The sequence below is a fragment of the Ctenocephalides felis genome, unplaced genomic scaffold, assembly GCF_003426905.1.
Source record: "Ctenocephalides felis isolate EL2017-DRISC unplaced genomic scaffold, ASM342690v1 CF-g0.4_SCAFFOLD_02367, whole genome shotgun sequence".
Taxonomy (NCBI): Eukaryota; Metazoa; Arthropoda; class Insecta; order Siphonaptera; family Pulicidae; genus Ctenocephalides; species Ctenocephalides felis.
Window position 1 is genome coordinate 917 of NW_020538521.1, and position 22,942 is coordinate 23,858.

The following is a 22,942-nucleotide window of genomic DNA, read 5'->3' on the forward strand; positions in this document are numbered from 1 at the left end:
CGATCCGCCTGATTGCGAACCCACGCGGTAACCACTTCGCACTCTCTCTCGTCAGCTATTGTTTATTATTATTAAATTATTCGTCATTAACGTCATAAAAATATGTGATACAAATACTATTTATATCTATATGTATACATTCTTAAAGTTTAAATTCTTAAAGTTAATCTGTAGCAATTTTTCAAGAAGCTGAATGGAAAATAAATATCCATCGAGCTACGTGAGCTTGTGCAATGCTCGCGCTAAGTATTTGAAATAGTTGTTTTATATATTTACATATATTTTCATTATTGAATATAACTTACATAACCTGTTGTACATAATTGTTGTGAATGTCACGTTTGAATAAAGAATCGGTTACACTTAATACAGACTCTACAAAAAAAAAACTTAATAGACATGGGCGCACAATTTTTTTTTCATCATTTTTTATTGATGTTTGAGTGCTCCGTTCTTTGTTTCGATAATTTTTCTTTAACCTTTATTTTTTAATAAATACGATAACAATACTTTTCAAGTTTTCAAACGTGAAGTTCAAGTTTTTGCCAGAAAATCGTAGTAAATTCAATCAATAAAAATCATTTGAGACTTGCGTTATTATTCTTATGCGATGATCAATCTAGCTGTTTGTTTGTAATCAACCATTGAATAATAAGAAATCGTTAAGGTTTTCATAAATATTACTGAATCGATTTTGAAGCTAATATAAAACTATTCTATGAGTTAAGGCGCTTTATTATTTAACTTCACTAAATTTAGAAAATTCAAAATATACACTAAAAACACGACTCTACATATGGCGTGAAGAGAAAATACAGGGAAATGAGAGCCGAAACACAAGATCAGGAAATATGGAAGCAGAAGTTTGATATTCTCCTTATAATCCTTGTTTATTATACTCCTTATAATTTTATTTCAGTTATTAACTTTTTTTATTGATTTTTATGCATTTTCCTTTCCAAACTTCTGCTTCCATATTCCTGGAATCGTTTATTTGTGGTGCTTTCATATCATGGACATGTCTTTTAGGTAGACCTATGTATTATTATTATTACTTGAACAGAACATACAAACAAATAAACAAAAGCTTCTATAGCAATTATTCCAAAAATAATTTACTAATTTAACTGTGGCAGTAATTTACTAATCTAGTGGCAGTTTTTTAGTATGTAAGATACCTCTAGCAATAGAGCAATAAATGGATTAGGATGCATGTACATTAGGGTGGTCCTTAATATGGACATTTTGGAATTTCCTTGCTCTCAAGGGCTCAAATGGTTCCAAATTGGTAAAAAACAATTCTCTGAAAGTTTTAGCTCTTAATATTAACTTCAGATAGTGCGCAATTCAATCAAATTCTTATGGAAATAACATGAAAAAAAATTGAAAAATAAAAAAAAACTTTTTAGGTATGACTTAGCGACAAATGAATTAAAAGTGAAAATTTGTGTCATTTTTTATTGAAAATTCGACGCTCTGCAAAATTTTTGAAAAAAAATTCATGCTATTTTCATACAAAACTTTGATTGAATTGCGCTCTATCTAAAAAACAATATTAAGAGCTAAGACATTCAGAGAATTGTTTTTTATCAATTTGGAACCATTTGAGCCCTTGGGAGCAAGGAAATTCGAAAATGTCCATATTAAGGACCACCCCATATATGTAGGACCAATGTACATATATGTATCTAAAGCTGGTGCTTTTGACTACTGTTTTTTATGAAAAGTTTGTGAACCCTGGAGCATTTGTAATTTTTTATCACTGACAATGTGCAATATTGGATTTCTTGGAACTACTCCACAGTTGAATCTCTTAAATTAATTATATATTGTTTAATTATAATTTTATAAATCACAAGTTTGTTTTCTACCTGCAGCTAGTAGGCAAATTCTAACTAAATTGAATAATTTGCATATAAATACATACATTGATAATTTTTTTTTAGTATTTTTCAAAGTGTTGGTGAATTTAACACTATTTGTTTATATAAATTTCCTGTTATCAAATATTAATCCAAATGACATTCAGATGTCGTTTAAAACTTATTTAGCATTTAAAATATCACTATGTATCGCTTGCAACACTCATTTGAATAATTAGATGTCATAAGCATCTGAAACTTATAAATTAAAATGAATGTTCATATTTATATATTTAACTTATATATTTATATAATAATTTATATGCTTAGTTACGTAACTACTTAACATTGTTATTAATTGATTACTTTAAAATTATTTATTTAAATTCTTGTTATGTGAGGAGTCGCTTGTTTCTGAGATGTATTTTCAATTACTGCGAACCTAATAATATTTTAATTTTGGATAGCAACAACGTTTGAACTTTGAGAAACATTTTTTAAACACATTACATATCCTGTTTCTTATGACCTTATCATTTTAAATTTATTAATTAACATTAAGATACAAGTTTAGGTCATATTTAGAACGCCATAAATATTTGAATACTATGCTGTTCAAGTTTTAAATCATCGCATTTAGATCTTACTTATTCTCTAATATTCTTACCTTCTTGGAGAATGAATTTACTGGACTTATGTAGCACAAAAAGTTCAAAAATATTGTGGAAAAGCAAGGGACATTAATAAAGAATGCAAGTAAACAGAGAAAAAGCTTCCACACCACAGACGACTTACGGTTTTCAGTGGCTTTGTGGTAAGTGCTTGGTCTTGCAACCACGAGTTCGAGGTTCTATTCCCGACTCGGACAGCATATGCCACTGCTAGAAAAAAGCTAATAATAATTTTATCAGAAAGAGTATGGTCAACCAGTGTGCTCTATTAACATTAGGTTGAGGAATTACATCACAAATCACAACAGCACATAAAATATATCGTTTTCATAGCTGTTCAAATATGTATATACAAAACAGTATTTGCAATAACATTTGTTTAAAATCGAAACCAAATTTATTTGGATAGAAGTTACTAGAACTCTACACGCAAAAATATGCAAGATACCTATGGTACCATTTCAAAGTTCAACGTCTTCAATTTGATTCAATTAATTATTTGTTATCAATCATTTGTTTATATGGGCAAGTTGATATTCGTAATATTTTCTCGTGACAAGATAAATAAAATCTCAAACATATGAATAGTCGAAAAACATAATGTAACGTAATCTAACATATAAGGATATACAGATCATTGAACTGCTAACAATTGCATAAAGCAGAATCTTAATTATAATTTTATGATATTATGATAGTATAATGATATTCCTAGAAGAGGTGTATACAATTTGAATCTTTATGTAAAAATTAATGTATGTACATATTTAAGTAAAATAAAGCAAATTTTCAATTAAAAAAAAATAATAATAATAACGGTCTTGTTCTAATGCATTCAAAGAAGCTAATTCTACCAATGTAATGTACTTGTTGTAAGTATCTTAAAAACGCTTAAAAATCTTTAAACAAATGCATTTTGTTGTTAAAACTGATGATTAATAAAAAGCAAACTATTGTGGCTTAAGGCAAATTGCTGGAACTTCCCGTACCGTAATTAAAAATCATCGACGAAAATTTGTATCCACACACACACGCACACATCGATTTTTTCTAAGGTATGCCAAAATATTCAGAAACCTTTGAAACGTAAAGATATATAAACATTTCCATTTTTTTTGCGATTACTATAACTTGCCCTACGGAAGTTATTGAAAGTGGATTAAGGCATAGCTCACTCAGTAGCGTGTTCGACTCGCACGACAGGGATTTTCGGATCGAATCTTCTCATTGGCTTAGAATTTAAAAAATATAGTTAATTTGAAATTAAATAGGATTCGATTAGTTGAGTAGAGTTTGAATAAAAAATTAGAAGAAGAAAAGCAAGATTAGAATTTGAGAATATCAAATTTAGAAGAAAAAAGAGGAATGAAGAAATCAGATGTGAAGAGCAAACAATTGGATATAGAATATATATACAAGATGGTGTAGAATATATGAAGATAGTATATAATATATATGGAAACAGTATAAAATATAAAAATGAAATTTGTATATAAAAAATGCTCTAATAGTAAGTAAGCGAGGCCTATATAAAAAATTAAATAATTTTTTAATATTGATGTTCGCATTATATAATACACTTTACTATGATACTTTACTCATATATATGTCTAATTATTTAAATATTGCATATGTGGTTATATTTAAATATAACCTGTCGAAAGCTTTAATAAAATAATTCAAGCTTTACCACTTTTCATCACGTTATAGAAATTCAAGCCTTTTGTATGCCTTTTCTCTCCCTTATATCAAAAGTTGTTGCGTTAGTAGGAACATAGGTAAAAGTAGTATAAATCAATTGAGGTCAATCAAATTAGCGATAAAATAATGCAATATTTATATTAGTTCACTAAATATTCGAATCTTGATTATATGTTGTGATAATTCTACAAAGTTCTATTTCGGTATTTGGTTTGTCTATTTATAGTTTTATTTATATCGGATCAGTTGAACCATGAGAGGGACGCGATTTCGATGCACGAATGAAATAACTAGGACAAAAAACCAAATCGATAGTTTTGAATATTCGGGACTTGATTATCTGCTGCAAACTATTTTAGTAATTAACCTCCTAACCTTATCGTAAGATAATTTATTAAAATGGACAGAAATGTAGCACATTTTTATATAGTTTTTCATTTTATGCCAACCGATCGTTTTGTAGTTAAAAAATTGCGTCGTTGTCGTTGTTTTTCTCTCTATAATGAAGAAGGAATTTTACAGTGTGACCATATTCTTATATGTTCGATGATAAAATGACTTTAAATACATATAAGATTTATGATACTTTGAAATATTTGCAATAATTCCGTATTATTTAATACATGAGCTTGTGTGCAGGTAAGTGACTAAAGCGACTGGACCGGAATCAGAGGTCCCAGGTTCGATCCCGCTTCAATTTTTACTTGTACCAATAACAAATTATCAATAATTGTAAAAATCAGAATTATCACATAGAGATGGAACAACTATTTGGTTATCATCTATAGGAACAAACGTAGTTTGTAAGAAATTGATCATAAGAGCTCATAGGACTCTTAAATTTTGATCGCAGTTTAAATAAGTAAATAATTAAAAAATCACATAGTTTATCTAATAATAAGTTTTCCCAATATTATGTAAGTTTTAAATTTAAATTTGCTATTGATAGGATCAGACCGCTTTATGATATTATTTGTTGAATTGTGCTCTATTGTAGAAGAATGACGATTAATAGACTTGTTGCTATTTTGTTCAAAACTTACCATAAAGTTGAAATTATTACATAATACTAAAATACCTTTTAAAATCCTATATGAATATTCATATTTATAATCACTCTTATTTACTTTATACGATGGTTTAAAAATGTTTTAGTAAATTTTAAAATACATTTTTAGCTTAAGGCAAATAATCTTCGGTTATATAATTGCATTTATGAATAATAAGTTTGTTTTTTTAATTACTTGTTTGTAGATGCCTGTAATAGTAATCAGATTGAATTTCTAGCAGTTAAATTAATTTTTAAATATTCACAGATTTTATACCTGTAACAGCTGTTCATTTTTCGAAATAAAAATAATAAAGAAAATGTGAATGTTTTGAAAAAAAAAAAATGAAATTGACACATTATATGACTTTATGACAAAGAAATATCGAACTTGATATTTGCTCGAATAGTGTTTGGTGGACTCTCATAAATATTCTGAGTTATTTTCGAGCAAGATTGCTCTGAATTTAGATAAAGGGACCAACATGATGATACAGATATTAGAATTTGGTATACAGGTAAAAATTAACTTCATACTAATTTTGATTTTAATGTTTTATTTATACATTTACTCTATTTATTTATTTTCCGAAGGAAAAGTTTGTTATTTTATAAGTCTTTACTCGATTTTTAAGGTATTCGTTTCACAACGTTTGAATCGTTTGACACCAAAATTAAAAAATGTATGTGTGTATTGTGAACCAAAATTTGCCATTTCGTCGACATTTTCTCAAAAACGCCATTTTGATGATATTTTTCTGATTATAGAGATCATGGCCTTAAAGAACATCCTAAAATGTTCTGGGCCTACAAGTGATTAAATTTCAAAAATTCTCCAAAGTTCGGAATAATGGGCCATATCAATATGTCAAAATTATATCGTAAAAGCTAATTCGTATATAAGTTGCTAAATCTCAAATTGTATTGTTGAAGTTGCTTATTTGTAGGTTTTGGGAAATTTTTACAACTTGCTTTAAGGCGAAATGCCACTTACACTTAGCTTATTTTACTATTTACGTTGTTTTTAAATTATTCTTGTTTAGTTTTTTTTATTCAAGTAGTATTTATCATTTTTTTAGTTTAGTGGTATTTAGATATTTCTTATTTGGTAACATCCACATATTTCATTTGTTTTTATTTAATTGCAACATCACTGCAACTGTTCTGTTTTTAACTAGTCAAAAAATTTAGATGAAGGGCTCTAATAAATGTATTTTGATAAGCAACGAAAAGAATACAAATTTGACCGAGTTAAATATGATACCTATCTCAAAACTGAAAATTGCTAATTTCAAACTCTATGCATCTGTGTAAGATGTTGAATTCTTGAATATTATCGTACGTCTCGTTTTTCAAACACGCGCATTGAATCTACGTCACACATGATATATTACCTTATAACAGCCAGTGTTATTTTGATGCAAATAAGATGTTATTTTTGTTATCGTTCAGTATAATTCGCTGAATGAATAGTTGCCAAATCTAGTGGAATACCACTTTCTTGATCAAGTGCAAGGTCTCATTTCGTAATTGTTTATTTGCATATACAATTAAATCTTGATTTAATATCTAAACTTCTTTGTATCGAGATGGATCAGGTTTATATTTTCTGAATATTTTGTTATTGATACACATTTGCATGATTTTTGCCCTAATAAGATATTATTTTAGTAGTTTTCGAAATATGTGATTACAATCAAGTTATTTGACTTCAGGTAATAGATTTGAGTATTTTTTAACAAGATTTCAACAAAAAACTGAGTATGTAAAAAAATGAATTTATCAATTGCGCTAGTATTCTTGTCTCTAGTTTGATCTTCTATTTTATATCTCTGTTTTCTCTATTTTTATGTTGTAAGCCAGTCATTAAATTTAATAAATTAATTTACAAATTATCACTGTCTACTTCTGAAATTCTTAGTCAATAATTAACAAGTACACATAAAGTCAATTCATTTTTAAACTACATACATATTTGTATTTATTTTATTTGTGTGTAAAAAAGAGTGCGCGTAAAATTTAAGTAAAATAAATACATCATATAACAATTTTGAATAATGTTTATTAGTAATATGGTAATACTCGTGATGCACACATTTATTAGTGTCAACCATTATAGAATTAAAAATATGTATAATATTTAAAACAATAATGTAATTAAATTCATACTTCAAATATGACATGATCGATTGGTCATTGTAATTAGCATTTAGAAATGAACCTTCATTAGAGAAATGAAGTAATTGCTGGTTAATAAATTCTATAATATTCGTTCGATTATGTTAAACAACGCCTTAACAAATATTGTTTTTGCAACTTCACTCTTCATGTAATAATTGTGTTTGAAGAACTTCATGTAATTAAAAGTAACATACATTCATTGACTGATGGTATATTTTTTACTTTTTCGCTGGCGATATAATCTCATTCTTTGAACAGCTTCAAAGATTTATAGAAACTACAAATAATATAGAAATTATTTCGCCAGCGAAATGCTGCATTTGTTTTATTATTTTCATTATAAGTATTTATGGGGGACAGGTAAAATATTCTTCTTATTCAGGCATTTATCATTAAATCAAGATTTGTACTACGATGTAACTTTAAAACTATTCTTTCCTGAATAGAGTTGGAGTTTAACTTTGCTCACGGACCTGCCCTAGGGCAGTACCACCCAATATATTTATAATTATGAATTATCATTTATAATTTATTTAGACATGGCAGTTTAGCAATTGTGAATGTTACATTTGAAATATAAAATAAAAATGATAAAAATTGAATTCAAATAATAAATAGTAAGTAATAGGAGTACTTTTCATCTATCATGAAGAAACGAGCTTTGTAAGCATGTATTTATGCCTGCATTGTCTGTGAAATAGTTTGCCTAATCAAATACTAAAAATTCATGAATAGTTTACCATGTTAAGTCTTTGATTGCATTACCGTTATCGACCATCGAAGAAATGTTCGACCTGCATTTAAATTTTATTGTATTATTATTAGTACTATACGTATTCGACATTGACGTTCATTTGGCTTTTCCTCCAAGTGAATTTGTTTAGTAATAAAATTATTTAAACCAACTTATTAAAAAATTGTCACAGAATCGAAATTATCAAGTGCTAAAGGCAACAGCATTCAAGGAAACAGATGTAGTGTGGAATTTTTGAGACGAGCTTTCGCCATTTATATTTTTTCTTTAAAGATTAAATAATAGAGTAGAGCGGGGCTTAAAGGTCAGTGGTTAATAAAGCCCATCACCGATTTCTCAAAAAAGTTAAGAATTTTTTAACATCAGTATTTAAAAGCAGAGGGAAAAATGTATAACCAATCATCTCCTTGATTTTTATGACTATCGGGTAGTCATAAGCCTTTTATGACTATATTGCTATCGGGAGATAAACGGCAAAGTTTTAAAATCCATAACAAGAGTATTTTCTTTTGTTTACAAGAGTTTTTTGGTTGTTTAGACCTTAATATAATTTTTAAGTACATATACGTTATTTAATTGTTTTATAACATGTATTGATATTTTCAATTTAGATTCTACAGATTTTATTATATAACTTCTATAAAAGCTTACATGTGGGTGGGGTAAAACGGGACTATCTACAATATTATGTGAGATGATATAAGTTAGAGAATAGATGAGTAATTACAATTTATGAATACCATGTGCCAGTCATAATAAATATAAATACATAACTAATACGCTCATATTTATATTTATTTCTATGCCAGGAAATTCTTGAAGCATTGTATTTTAAAGTAAGCATTCCGTAATTAACTTTATATTTTTGCAATTAAACAGTATCTTATACATATAGTTATTGTGTTAATGTTGTAGGGACAAATTTTAATTTAAAACTATTAAAAACCTGATCGAAATATATATGTATCTATAGAAATATTTCAATCTGCGCATATTGAATTATTTGAATGTACTGAGAGAGTTCTCCGTCTACAAATTTAGTTCAATTACTGGTTGATTGCTTGCGCATAGGAAGATGCATTAGTATTCATAATAGTCAATTTTTTAACATGGTGCTGATTCGGATAATAGACAATAACTAGTAGTGTATGACATCGTGCCTTAAAGCAAATTAAAAAGCGTCGTACCTTAATGAAATATTCGAGGAATATAAAATGTTTGCAAATAGATTATTATAAATAACGTAACTTTCATTTTTCTTATTTTATAAAGAGTAAATAAACAAAACTTAATCAATCGGATTTAAAATGAAGAACATTGTCTAATATTTCTAACAAAGTAAGTATTATATAAACTGAATTGTAAAATTAAAATTATTTATTTGAAGTATATAAGTGATGTTCAGCACTTTAGCCAGAATCAGAATTAAAATCCGAATTATGTTTCAGTAATTTAAAAAATCTTTCTTCAAAAGCAATAGTTTCGTCAACACAAACAGAAGGCTTTTTAAATCATTCGAATCGGACGCTTAGTTTTCTTAAAACCTGCCTTTGTCAAAATCTAATCACCACTTCTGCCCATCATTACGAATCGAATGCTTTTTGGATCATTCAAATCGGTTGATCCGTTCTCTTAAAAATTGATATTTTAACACTTTTTGCTCCATATCTCCGAAGCCACTGGATCTGTCTTCGTCAAAAAATAATCAGCACGTCTTCTCATCACTAGGAATGGAATGCTTTTTGAACCATTCAAATTGGATATTTCGCACACCCGAAATAGTCGAAAAATTATTAGTCTCCACACACACACATCCATTTTTTCTGTGGTTTGCTAAAATGTTCAGAAATCTCTGAAACGTGAAGATATGCAAAAAATTTTATTTTTGATTTTTGGCCCATTACTATAACTTACCCTACGAGCAGTTAATAAATATTCGGACATTTTATTAACAAAATTTTTATAATTACCAACTAGAGAGAAACTTTTGGTTAATAAAGCTATATTGAATCTCAAATTATTCTAAACAGTTCAATTATTTTCAAAGATATGTTTTCGATTTTATTTACCATATATCCACAACATGTAGTCATTTAATCAGCGATGCAGTATACCTTTTTCAAATATCGATTCACTTCAGTTTCCAATACTTTTCACTATTGTATGTATAAAGTTTTACATTTGTTCAATTTTCGTAACATTCGCCAATTTTTTACTTTCATCTCTTCTTTGTATATCGAACTTACTCTCAACTATTTTGAACCATTTTAATGATTATTTTCTTGATTATAGTAGATTAAAAATAAAATAATTTGTTTATTCTAGGTATAAATATTGATGTAGGTAAATTTATCTAATTGTAAGTGGAGTGACACTATAAAACGAGATGTGCTCTTTGGCCTTCTTTGTGATTTATGATAAGCCATAGGAAATTTTTAAAAAGAGGAACGTGTCTAAATTCTGTGTACAATTATATATGGAACACCACTGATTAAAGCACTATCTCAAAGTTAAACAAACTTGTGTTGCATTTCCTACATTATATCAAAACATCTATAAATTGATAACTTTATCATAAGAAACTAAGTCTTACATTATTACACTATTATATATGTATTTAAGCGCATATTTAGTAAGAAGTATTACGGCAAATTAAAACATCGATTTTTTTTTTATTTCTATCAAGTAAAATTTGGTGTCGATGTCTAAATAATAAAAACAAATAAATATTTGATAAAACATTATTATAAATATTAGTTGTAATCGCTTTATTTATATCATTTTACAGTCATTATAATTACGATAATTTATCAATTAAGATTAATATATTATGCATAAAACCAGTTTATAACCAGTTCTATGTAATTAATTTTATTGCTTGCAAGATATTAAATTTATTTTGATATAGTAATAGTATCAATACTATCAATGCATGAATTTGCCAAACTGCAAACAAATTTGCTCACGTAATTAACAAGTTACATTACAAAGTCTGGTCGTGTTTGAAGATACAGAGACCGATTTCCACTTATATATTTTTAGTCATTTTTGATATTTTAAAATGGATTTTTAAAACAACTTGGATTAAAATTATTTTATTTTTATTATTGACTCTAGGTTTCTAAATCGATGCTTTGGAACATCTAGTATCAAGAAGTAATAATTTCCATTTTTACTTGAGAATATAGATAAAATTATATTTCAAATTGAAAACATTAAAATAGCATGGTTATATTAAAAAAAATGGCTTATTTTAGGGTGGTTTTCTTGTGTTTTGGGGGGAATTATTGGTATTTGTAATGATTTTTAAAAATCGATGAGCTTAAGCCAGTACTACTGATTTCAAACATTTTTTTGTAATTATCAGGTGTTTGATAGATTTTTTATTATGTATTTATTTTTGTTTACTTTCGGATAAAATGACATAAGATTAAAACCTGTCAAAGGTTAGCTTTTAACTTTTACTCTAAATACTTCTAAGAATAGAACAAGGAATTTACTGATAAGAATAGTAGACTTACATTTAATGCAAAACCCTTTTTTCTCATTCTGAGCCCGGCAAAGGGAGCATTCATTCACGTGAGGTTTCTAGGGGGACGGGCGGTTTGACAAAAAATCACGAAATATCACGTAGGGGAATTAGGGTTGTAGTAAGATATCACGTGTATTTATTTTCCAACTATTTTTTTAAAAAAAGTTCAAACATTTTCGAAAAAAAATTAAAAAATTACAGTTTTACGTAACTAGAAATACACGTGATGTTTGATTGGGGAGAGGGAAAAATTTTGAATATCACCATATATCAACACGGTGGAGGGGGGGGGGGTTCAAAAATCCTTAAAAACTCGCTCACGTGATTAATGGACGATGGACGCCCCAAAGATTGTTTACCTTCTGGTTTCTGGCTTCATGTGCTGATATCCCAAAGAGAACCAAACGATTTATTTATGAAACGTCTTCTTTAAAATTAGTAATTCATTATGTCCTTACTCTACATGTCATTTTGCCCATACTATATGGACAAAATGGTTTTTCTAATAGGTAGCATTTTTCCTTAATAAATGTTTTTATAGTCTTTATTTATTTAAAAGACTATTTTGCCGGTAGTCAATGAACCAAAGATGACTAAAAACCATTGAAACTGATTATATCGTTAAATAAATTATAATTGAAAAATATAAAAAAAACTATGTCATTTTGTCGTTACTTACCCTATCAAAGTATCAGCACAGCAGACTATAGAATTTTTAGATATAAATCCTGTTCTACAATAATAAAAAATAAGTGTTATAAAGAACCGATTGGATCTTAAACACCTAAATTTCTGATAGCTACTAAATGAAGGTAACAAGAAGTATGTATCATTGATCAATATTCATTTTGCATACTAAACTACATAAAAAAGTATGATATTGTTTTTGATAATTTGTGAATATCATATTATAAATATAGTCTTTCCCGATCAATTGACATCTTTAACATTTTTTTTTCAAATGATCTTTAGGTTATGGAAAAATTAATACAAATACCAAGTTTATTTTTTACTGACTAAATTTTTATATTTTTGTCTACGAATAAAAAATATGTATTTTTGTTTCTAATTATATAAAAATAAACTCATGAACATAACTATATAATATCGTATATCGATTAATAACCCATTCGATATTTTTTATTCAGATGACTGGGTGTACGCTCAGGGTGCGGCTGCTACCCCAATCAACTTATTAGGTGCGATGACTGCACATGGGAAGAAGCAAGGCCTGAAGAATGTGCGCGTCTGCCACATGCACACTGAAGGACCTGCATTATACGCTCAGCCTGATTGCGAAGGGATATTTAGGCGAGTACTGTTTATTTTTATTTATATTCTGAACTAAATCAACCCTTTGGCTAAAAGCGTTGCCTACAGATGACATGCGTTTGCTTCAATATTTATCACTCTAAAGAAAATTTTTGAGAATTCTAGTTTGTTCCTTACATTTTTATTCATTATGATTGAAAAATTTTAATATATGTTGTTGCGCCTGGTTCAGTTGCGCTACTGGGCGGCACACTGTTTCGTACAGCAGTGTCGTAGTGAAATGGTTAATATTTTTTACATTTTGTTTATGGTCAGAATATAATTAAGAGTACCGCTTTGTTAGAATAAATTTCATAATTCTAAACATTTTACTTTCGCTCCCATACTACAAAATCGTTGGTGGCTTTGCCCTTTTAGTGGTTATCCTTTGGGACGACTAGCTGTTCTGTATGATCGTTATAACATTATAATTTGTATAATTTTTTATACTATAAGATTATATACAATACAACTGATTTGACCAAGTTTTTTTTAATATCGAATATAAATAAATCTTCTAAATTTATATGTACTTACTATTATCAGATCTGTATCATTCTTCATGGGAGGCAACGTACGTGCAGCTGTGAATGAAGGACGAGGCGATGCAATTCCAATCTTCCTATCAGAAATACCTCTTCTATTCCAAAAGAAAATTATTCAACCTGATGTAGCCATAGTTCATGTAAGGATGTACATTCGTTATCAATTCAACACATTTTTAAAGATACCTACTTAGTCAATTATATTCAATGTGTATAATTTACAGAGTTAGTTTTATTGGATAGTATATAATCTAATTGAAATTCCTATAAGGATCAATATTTATAACTAGGTTTCTGGAATATTAACAGAATAATAATTGTTATTATACGTAATTAAAATTTTAATAAAGTTAAACTAACAAAAAACATCTTATTCTGCATACTAGGTTTCTCCTCCAGACGCTCATGGATTCTGCAGTTTAGGTACCAGTGTTGACTGTGCCAGAGCTGCGATGCAAGCATCAAAAGTGATAATTGGTAAAATATACGATTGTTTATTTTATTGTATTTTATTATTATTTTTCAAGACTAGTGCTAATTTATTTTTAATCATGCAGCACAAGTTAATCCTAAAATGCCCCGTACATTTGGTGACTCATTGTTGCACAAAAGTCACATAGATTATGCTGTAGAAATTGATGAACCGTTGGTAACCCATGGCGGAAAACCACCTAGTGAGGTGAGATATGTTAAGTCGCGTTTTATTTTTTATACTACTGAGATGTAGCCTCACTTTGATATACATATTACTGTATTGCAAAATTTTAAGTGTTTCAATTGAATTCTTTAAAATCTCCTAAAATTATTGTGTCAATAAACAGCTTGATAATAAATGTTCTACATTCTATTAATCAACTTTTACAGGTAGAAACTGCAATTGGTGCACATATTGCAAATAACTTGGTGGAAGATGGTGCCACACTTCAAATGGGTAAATTGAATATTTTAACATATCATTTTGTTTATAATAAATACTATAATGTATTACTAACTTTGTCTGCTTCTTATAAATTGGATATATATTGTTACAATTTTTATCATATTTATTAAGTAGTCTTCATATTAAATTTATACGATTTTATCTTTTTTATTCTCTTTCAGGTATTGGTAACATTCCTGATGCAGTTCTTGCCAAACTACATAATCACAAAAATCTTGGAATTCATTCTGAAATGTTTGCCAATGGTGTAGTGTCTTTAGTGAAGGAGGGTGTTGTTACAAATACTAAAAAGTCATTCCATAAAGGAAGAATTGTTGGTTCCTTTTTAATAGGAACTCAAGAGCTTTATGATTTTGTTCATAATAATCCTTCCATAGAAATGTTGAGAGTGAATTATGTTAATAGCACTGCTGTCATTGCCAAAAATCCAAAAATGACAGCGATTAACTCTTGTATTGAAGTAGATCTGACTGGTCAAGTGTGCTCCGATTCCATTGGAACGAGGCTTTATTCAGGATTTGGTGGACAGGTTGATTTCATAAGAGGTGCTGCAGAAGGTTTAGATGGCAAAGGAAAACCTATTATTGCTTTACCTTCAGTTACCAAAAGAAATGAATCCAAAATTGTGCCAATACTCAAACCAGGTAGGTTACCAAATTTAATATATAATATTGTGCACCAACTAGTAATAATAGAATATAAAAGTGATATATTTCTGTTGTTTATTCTGCGTTAAATAATATATATCATTTCACTAACAGATGAAAATGTGGATTTTAGTTCTAAATATTTAGAAATGTGTTCATTTTGAAACTGTAGTATATTAAAAATCTGATATAAATTTGAAGCTTCTATAATAATATAGAAGTTCTAAGATGACTTTTCTCATAAATAATTGTTCCTAATTTATTATGTTTCATGATTTAACTTACATTCACTTGAAAGCGTTTGTCAAAGATGATGCCTATTTGCTTATTTTTCTTAATGCATATGGAACGAATAAGAATTGATTAAAATTTTCTACATAAGTTATCATTTAATATAATAAGTATTGATCAATATAAAATATTGCTTTTTTATAACTTATAATGGAGTAAAAAAAACATTATCAAAAATAAATAAAAATAATAATCATCGATATGCATAGCTATTGATTTCATTCAATTGAGAGACATCATATATATATATCAAAAAGAGTAAACTAAATTTTTGTGCTTTGCATTGTTTAATTGTAATTTATTAACTAATAATATTAATTGATAGTGCATTCTACAAACTTATAACTTCAATATTTTAGGATCTGGTGTTGTTACTTCCCGAGCACATGTGCACTATGTTGTGACTGAGTATGGAATTGCTCATTTGTTTGGTAAAACATTATTAGAACGAGCATATGCTCTTATTCAAATTGCTCATCCAGATCACAGAGAAAGCTTAGAAAAAGCTACCTTCGAAAGATTCAAAGCCATGCCAGTTAAGAATTAGCCTAAGAAAATATTTAATTCAAATTTACCTAATTTTTTATATAAAAATCTAAATTTCTATTAATACTAGTGGGCATATTTTTAATTTTTGTGATTCATTATAGATGTATTATTCATTTGCTTAAAGTGCCTATTATCATAAATATAAATTTATGCATTTCAGTCTCTGCCACTGTAATAGCATGTAATAAGTCTTCATAAAAGTATTTTTTGTTTGATAATATACATTTGATTATACTATCTTTCAATATATTTTTAATATTGTTTATAGTCAAATTATTGAATGAATATTTCACATAAATGTCATTTTTTTTTGTTTAAACTGTGTTCTGCTCAAAGTTACACTTTTCGGTTAGTTTATCTGTAATTAGTGTTTTCACTTATATTTAGTTAATGCTAATCTCAGCTCATAATAAAACTGAAAAAAAACCACTGCCACTATTGAGTATTTATCATTTTTGCTCATATTTGGTATTTACAACAAAATATTATCATAATACATTAATAAATTTGTGCCTTCTGGTCACTTTTTATCAAAGTTGCATGGAGATTTTGGGAACAAAATAATTATTTGATTCATTATTATGCAAAATATTACACAAAACGGAATAAACATTTAATTAAAATTTGGTGAACCACTCATTTTAAAAATCTGTAGTAATAAAACAGGCTATATTGAAAGTTTTTGAAAAGGTCAGATATGCTTTTTCATAGTCCTAACTTTATATGCATAGCAAGCATAAAAAATACTTTGTACAAAATGGTTCACAGGACTTTTTGAATTCGACATCTAGATTGCAATGTTCAATGGATAATTTAGCTGAAGATTTAATTTCAACATATGATGTCTTTTATACAGTTCATATGTAATATATATTTTGATTATTATAATTTGTATATTATTTATGAAAAGTTACAATTTATTTTTAATCAAATTCATCTTACAGTGCTTGTTAATATTTATGATATGAATTGTTAGGGAAAATATTTCTAATGTATATTTATCACTTGTATGTAAAATAAAAATCAGAACATTATACTAGGTTTTTATTTGATTCATGTTATTGATAAATGTTATGTATTTTCATTAAAACCGTAAAGTTATATTTCAGTGTGTGTGATGATATACAAATTGCTTATAATGTGTAAATTTAGTAAAAATGCGTTACCTGAGTTATTTTTAGAAAAACTCAGGATTCAATTTCTTCAAACCCTTTTTGGGAATTGAAATGACCACCACAGTACTCGTGGCTATTTGCTTACCGCACGCTCAAGTTCTAACAAAAAAAAGTTCTGTCTAGTTTGAAAATAAGCAAACCAGAATGGGTTGATTGCCCATCATATTATTATAATTTTATATACATAAATTCAAAATTGAATTGGTGAAAAGTTTATTTTTATAGCTGTTCCAGATACAAGGCTCGTCTAAGTCGTCATCAAAACCAATTAGCGTGTGACCTGCTCAAACAAAAGAATCTGCAATGATTTACTACATCAAAACACATAATATCTGACAAGGAGCTATCGCAGGAAAGCGATCCTTCTCACACTGTTGAATAAAATATTCCTGTAAAGTAACTGAATGTACTGTGTGTATAGTTTGCTATGTACAATAAAATAAAACAAAAACTAAAAAAATATTCAAACATTGTGGAGCATTCAAAAGTTCAGAGATATAACCTGCAGACTTTAAAGCCACTATTTAATTAAAAAATATCCTGTGGACGTGAACGATGTTATTCTATTCAATTAACATAAAACTCTAATTAATACCAATGGCATTTATTTAGATTAATAATACAAATTAATACATTTTTTAACTTATTTCATAACATTCACAAATCAAGAACCTTGATGTTCATGCACACATTTTCAAATTAAAACTTGAAAACAATTGTAAGGTAATTAAAAAATAATTCATAGAGTATCATACAGTCATCATATAATCCTTATTTATTCTAGTTTTCCTGGCGTTATTATCTTCTAGAGGCCCAAACATCGCTAATCCAATTGATGGGCGCCAAAATGATTTTATTCGCGGCTCTTATGATAGGCCAAACAGCGACTCGTGCTTTGTTGAGAATTCCCGATGCATAAGCTCGTAATACCAGTCCAAGTAGGAAGTATAATAAGACCATTAAATAGACGATGGTGTCCGACAAAGTTGATCCTCCCAGAACGTCATATATCCGCCGCACGCAACGTCCACCATATAGCACTTGAGATATACAAATCTCGTCTGCAAGGGGTATCATGTCCAGGAGATCGGGTAATACGTCGAAGCTGAAGTGAACTATGGAGCCCCATATTAAGCTCTCCGTCACTTCGACGATCAATTTAACGAGTACAAACTCGTACATTAATAGGGGAACGAACCCGAGAATCCTGAACGCCTCCGGATAAATTTTTGCGTCAAATATGACGACCAGTGTAGTTACAAAGAAGAAAAAATTCGCCAGCCATGGTCCTTGATTGAGATGATTTTCTGCAATCATCAACCACATATTCTTATAGTAATGAACTATAATTGTAAGAAATATAGTGTTAGCGTAAACCATGATTTACTTAAAAAACTTGTGTTTAAGTTACGAAACTGGATATAACGAGCGAGCTCTGTACAACTGTATCAAGTTTTGGTTGCAACTAACTTCAATCCCATTTTCAGTACCCTTATTGGTTGTTGAGCGGAATCATAGATAAATGAGCGGGAAAACAAACAAAATATATTGCGTATTGGCGCGCAATTATACTCTTATTTTATCTAAGCGCGCAACTAAGAAAATATAAATATGAAGTTAGCGAATGTATGAATATGAAAATATAATAAAGTTTAACCCTCCGTCGGTCGGATATTTTTTCACCTTCAACGGTCGGAAAGGTCTGGCTGGACCACCATTCATTTGACATGCATTTATATGAGATGAATGAGTATGAATAATTATCTATTAACGATTATATAAAAAAATCAAGAAATATAAAAAAAATCGTTGCTTTTTTTGTTAATTTTTCTCTTTTAAATCAATGAAAAACATTATTTATTCTTTTTCGGCGCTTTTGAAATGAATGTGTGCATTAAAGGTGCGTCCACACCTAACGAACGAACATGAACGAACATAAACGAACGTACCAGAACGAACGGCGACAGCATAGTGTGGACGCCACGACGATCACGAACGAACATAAACAAACATGGCGAGCAATGTTCCGCAACTTGTCGGTACATCAAAGGGAATTGTTCGTTCATGTTTGAACTCGTATGTGCAGTGTGGACGTCACAACGAACGCAAACGAACATTTTTGTCTTAATAATTTTAATAATTTAATAATAATTTTTTAATAATTTAATAATAATTTTAATAATTTAATAATATTTACTTTTAATTATTGTATTGGTTGAAAATTTTGAATAAATTATGGAATGGTCAAATGACGTAATTTTATCATTCATAAATGAAATAGATAAGTTTCCTAGAATATGGGAGAATAAAGACCCTTTTTATAAAATTATTAGAAAAAAAAACGATGCTTGGGAAAGTGTAGGCAAAACGTTTGGGATGTCAGAAGCTGCAGTAAAGAAGAAATTGCAGTCTTTACAATTAAATATTAAACTTGTTATCATACATATACATTCAACATATATGTTGAGGATGAGAGTTTGAAAATTGAGTATAGTTAGCTCAAGCCTGGAATGATCAGCTTGCTCCGAATATGAATGCTGAGGAAAGAAAACGACTCAAAATATAAATATTAAATACAAAAACTGAGTGAAATTAATTGAATAATTTGTTTACAGTATATTTACAAAATATACACGAACAAAAATCACACAAAAACCAGTGAAAATGACGTATGATTAAAGCTTACATCCATATCAATAATAAAACTGGCGTTTCACGGAACATCTACGAACAACGAAAATTCAAGCGCTCACTGCTTTTAAGCGCTTGTTCAAGTTTGTTTGGAATTTTTCGCGTTCGTTCGTGTTCCTGTTCGTTCTTCTTTGTATTTTCTTGTTCGACATGTTCGTTCGTGTTCGTTCGTTAGGTGTGGACGCACCTGCTCATCAGTTAGATTTTCAGTGTTTGCGATTACCAATAAGTTTGGTAGGTTTTCAAGGAACTCTCGTCATGCAAATACTAACATTCATGTTAGAACACATAGCAAAGAATATAAACAACGCAGTTTGAATAGAAAATACCATGAAAAAAAAACAAAATACTGGTTTACATATATCAAAAAGCGTATATTTCATACAAAATGTATGGGTGGTCTGGACAGACCTTTCCGACCGTTCGAAGTATAAAAAAGTTAATATCCTTATAATTATCCTTCTGTACATTTTTTCGTCCTGATTTTTTCATTGATCGACAGCTAATGAAATTTTAGGAAAAGTCAAGAAATTTCAAGTCGATAGGATTACTAGAAGTATTTTTTATTTTTAATTGAAGTCGAAAAAAGTCTGGCCAGACCACGCCGACCGACGGAGGGTTAACAAGACTTTTTGACAATATTGCATTATTGCACTATAGTATATATTAATATATTATTGTAATATAAAAATACAAAATTAAATAAGTTGTCTTAATATTTTACATATTAAGGCAACAAGAAAAGAATACATTATAATTAATTTATTGAAAAGAGATGGTTTATGAAGTAAATAGAATTTTCTATTTTTAAATAAAAAGCTTTTGGTTGAGCCTCAGAAAAATATTCAAAGAACCGCATGAAGTCCGCAGGCCGTGTGTTGCTCATTTTTTATATACAGTAGAACCTCGTTTACCCGGCCCTCGGTTATACGGATTCGCGATTATCCGGACAACCAACCGCGTCCAATTTCTATGATTTTTGCATAATTATATATATATATATATATATATATATATATATATATACAATGTACAAATAATGTATAAATCATTGTCAAAATCATATAAAATATTTTGAATTTAATATAAGTATTTTCTAATCATAAAATTCTTGAATATTGTTGTAAACATCGCTTATATAAGTGAAATAAGCATATAATTATGAATTTGGAAAATACGTGTTCATGCTGTAATATTGCAGTTGCCTTTGACAAGATGGTGACATGTATTTCGTGCAAAACAAAGTTTAAGTATTCATGCGTGAACTTGAGCTTGGCTGATGTTCGAGCAATATCATCAAAAAAAGGAATAATGTGGAATTGCAATTCATGTGCTAATCTCGGTAATGACCTGAATGATATCAAGAGTATGTTAATGCAGCTACAACGAGAAGTTGCTGCACTAAAAGATCATAGGTCTTGCAACAATAATATTCTGGATGATGAACAATTTGAAGCATTAGTTCAAGAGACTTCTGAACGCAATAAACGTTCATATAATATCATAATATATAACGCCAAAGAGCCTCTTAATGACGTAAACAATTATGATAAAGTGTTGATACTAATATGATTAACAATATATTTGAAGCTTCATTAGGAGTACCTTGTGTTCCGTCGAGCTTCGAACTATATAGATTGGGTAAATTTGATTCAAAAAGGACTAAGCCAAGACCGCTTAAAGTTATCTTCAAGGATAATAACTTACCAAAGAAAATTTTGTTCAACTGCAAGAAAATTAAGGATAATGTCCACTTCAAGAATTTGATTATCAGTGAGGATCGGACACCAGGCAACAACTTTATTATCAAGACTGAAAGCTCAGCTACTTGAACGCGAGAAAAAAGGTGAAGTTAATCTTAAAATTAAATACATTAATGGCGTTCCTCGAATTGTTTCTTTAAACTATTTCGCCCACAGATAGTAATGTCTTTACATGTTACTATCAAAATGTTCGTGGACTCAACACTAAAATTTCCGACTGCCTGCTCGCATCTTAGTTATCTTGATTATGATTTCGTCGCTTTTTCTGAAACATGGCTTAGGAACGATGTTCACAACTCTGAATTCTTTTGCGACAGTTCAATGTTTTCAGATGTGATAGAACTTATGGTATCAACAATAAATATCGTGGTGGTGGTGTACTTCTTGCAGTAAAAAAATATATTACTTGTGAACTTTTGAATTGAACTTTATTTGTGAATCGCTTCCAATGATTGATATTGTTGGCTGCAAGTGTATCCTCAAGAATTCAAGCATATTAGTATTGACCGTTTACGTTCCACCTGATGTATCTACTGAGAATTTGAAGCTTTCCTTGATCTACTAGAATCTTATGTTTCAGACAAAAATGTTTTAATTATTGGTGATTTCAATGTTCCACATTTCGATCAATTATCTCATAATCTTACTAATGCAAAATGTAACTTTATCTATAATTTTATTAATTTATCTGGTCTCAACCAATATAATTCTGTTATCAATATCAGTGGCAGATTTTGGATTTAGTGTTTGGTTCTTACTTTTGCAACATAATTCATGATACCGAACCCCTTTTACCTGAGACAATTATCATCCTGCTCTTTATATTTCTGTTTCCCTTACATCTTCTTTTCCACCACACCCAATACTTTGCAATTTAATAAAAATACTATCATTACAATTTCCACAAAGCGGATTATCTTAATCTTACAGGGAAATTTTAATACATCGTGGAGTTCTTTGTATACATGTTCTGACATTAATGATGCATGTGATCTTTTTTACGCTACATTTATAGCTTATTAGATAAATTTGTTCCTAAAACAAAGAAATTTTCTTCCAATAAATTTAAGCCTTGGTTTAATTCTGATATTATTAGAAACCTCCGTATGAAGAAATACTATCATAATAAATACAAGTAACCAATATCACTTTATTATGAAAATTTAAATTGTACAGGAAATTAATAAAAAACTACTTATGAAAGATGCTATTAATTCATATATTATTGAGTTGAAAAAATTCTTATCGCTTAATCCTATATTTTGGTCTTTTTTGCGTAAT

The 22,942-nt window shown here is 28.8% G+C and overlaps 2 protein-coding genes across 2 annotated transcripts; one reads left to right on the forward strand and one right to left on the reverse strand.

Moving 5' to 3' along the window:
* Positions 1-12,890: 12,890 nt before the first annotated feature.
* Positions 12,891-16,099, forward strand: LOC113380735 (4-hydroxybutyrate coenzyme A transferase-like). Its single transcript, XM_026619867.1, has 8 exons — positions 12,891-13,060; positions 13,607-13,745; positions 13,992-14,082; positions 14,163-14,284; positions 14,470-14,536; positions 14,707-15,066; positions 15,109-15,189; positions 15,843-16,099. The coding sequence occupies exons 1-8, from the start codon at positions 12,954-12,956 to the stop codon at positions 16,028-16,030; spliced, it is 1,155 nt and encodes a 384-aa protein (XP_026475652.1). The 5' UTR covers positions 12,891-12,953; the 3' UTR covers positions 16,031-16,099.
* Positions 16,100-18,001: 1,902 nt separating this feature from the next.
* On the reverse strand, positions 18,002-18,752 carry LOC113380736. Its single transcript, XM_026619868.1, has 2 exons — positions 18,624-18,752; positions 18,002-18,550 (listed from the first exon to the last, which is right to left on the reverse strand). The coding sequence occupies exon 2, from the start codon at positions 18,531-18,533 to the stop codon at positions 18,006-18,008; it is 528 nt and encodes a 175-aa protein (XP_026475653.1). The 5' UTR covers positions 18,534-18,550; positions 18,624-18,752; the 3' UTR covers positions 18,002-18,005.
* Between the last annotated feature and the right edge of the window lie 4,190 nt (positions 18,753-22,942).

Excerpts from the sequence above, each read along its gene's own strand:
- LOC113380735 (XM_026619867.1), top strand. The coding sequence starts at position 12,954 with ATGACTGCACATGGGAAGAAGCAAGGCCTGAAGAATGTGCGCGTCTGC. Across the intron at positions 14,083-14,162 it reads AGCATCAAAAGTGATAATTG|CACAAGTTAATCCTAAAATG; the intron begins GTAAAATATACG and ends TTAATCATGCAG. Across the intron at positions 14,537-14,706 it reads TGGTGCCACACTTCAAATGG|GTATTGGTAACATTCCTGAT; the intron begins GTAAATTGAATA and ends ATTCTCTTTCAG.
- LOC113380736 (XM_026619868.1), bottom strand. The coding sequence starts at position 18,533 with ATGTGGTTGATGATTGCAGAAAATCATCTCAATCAAGGACCATGGCTG.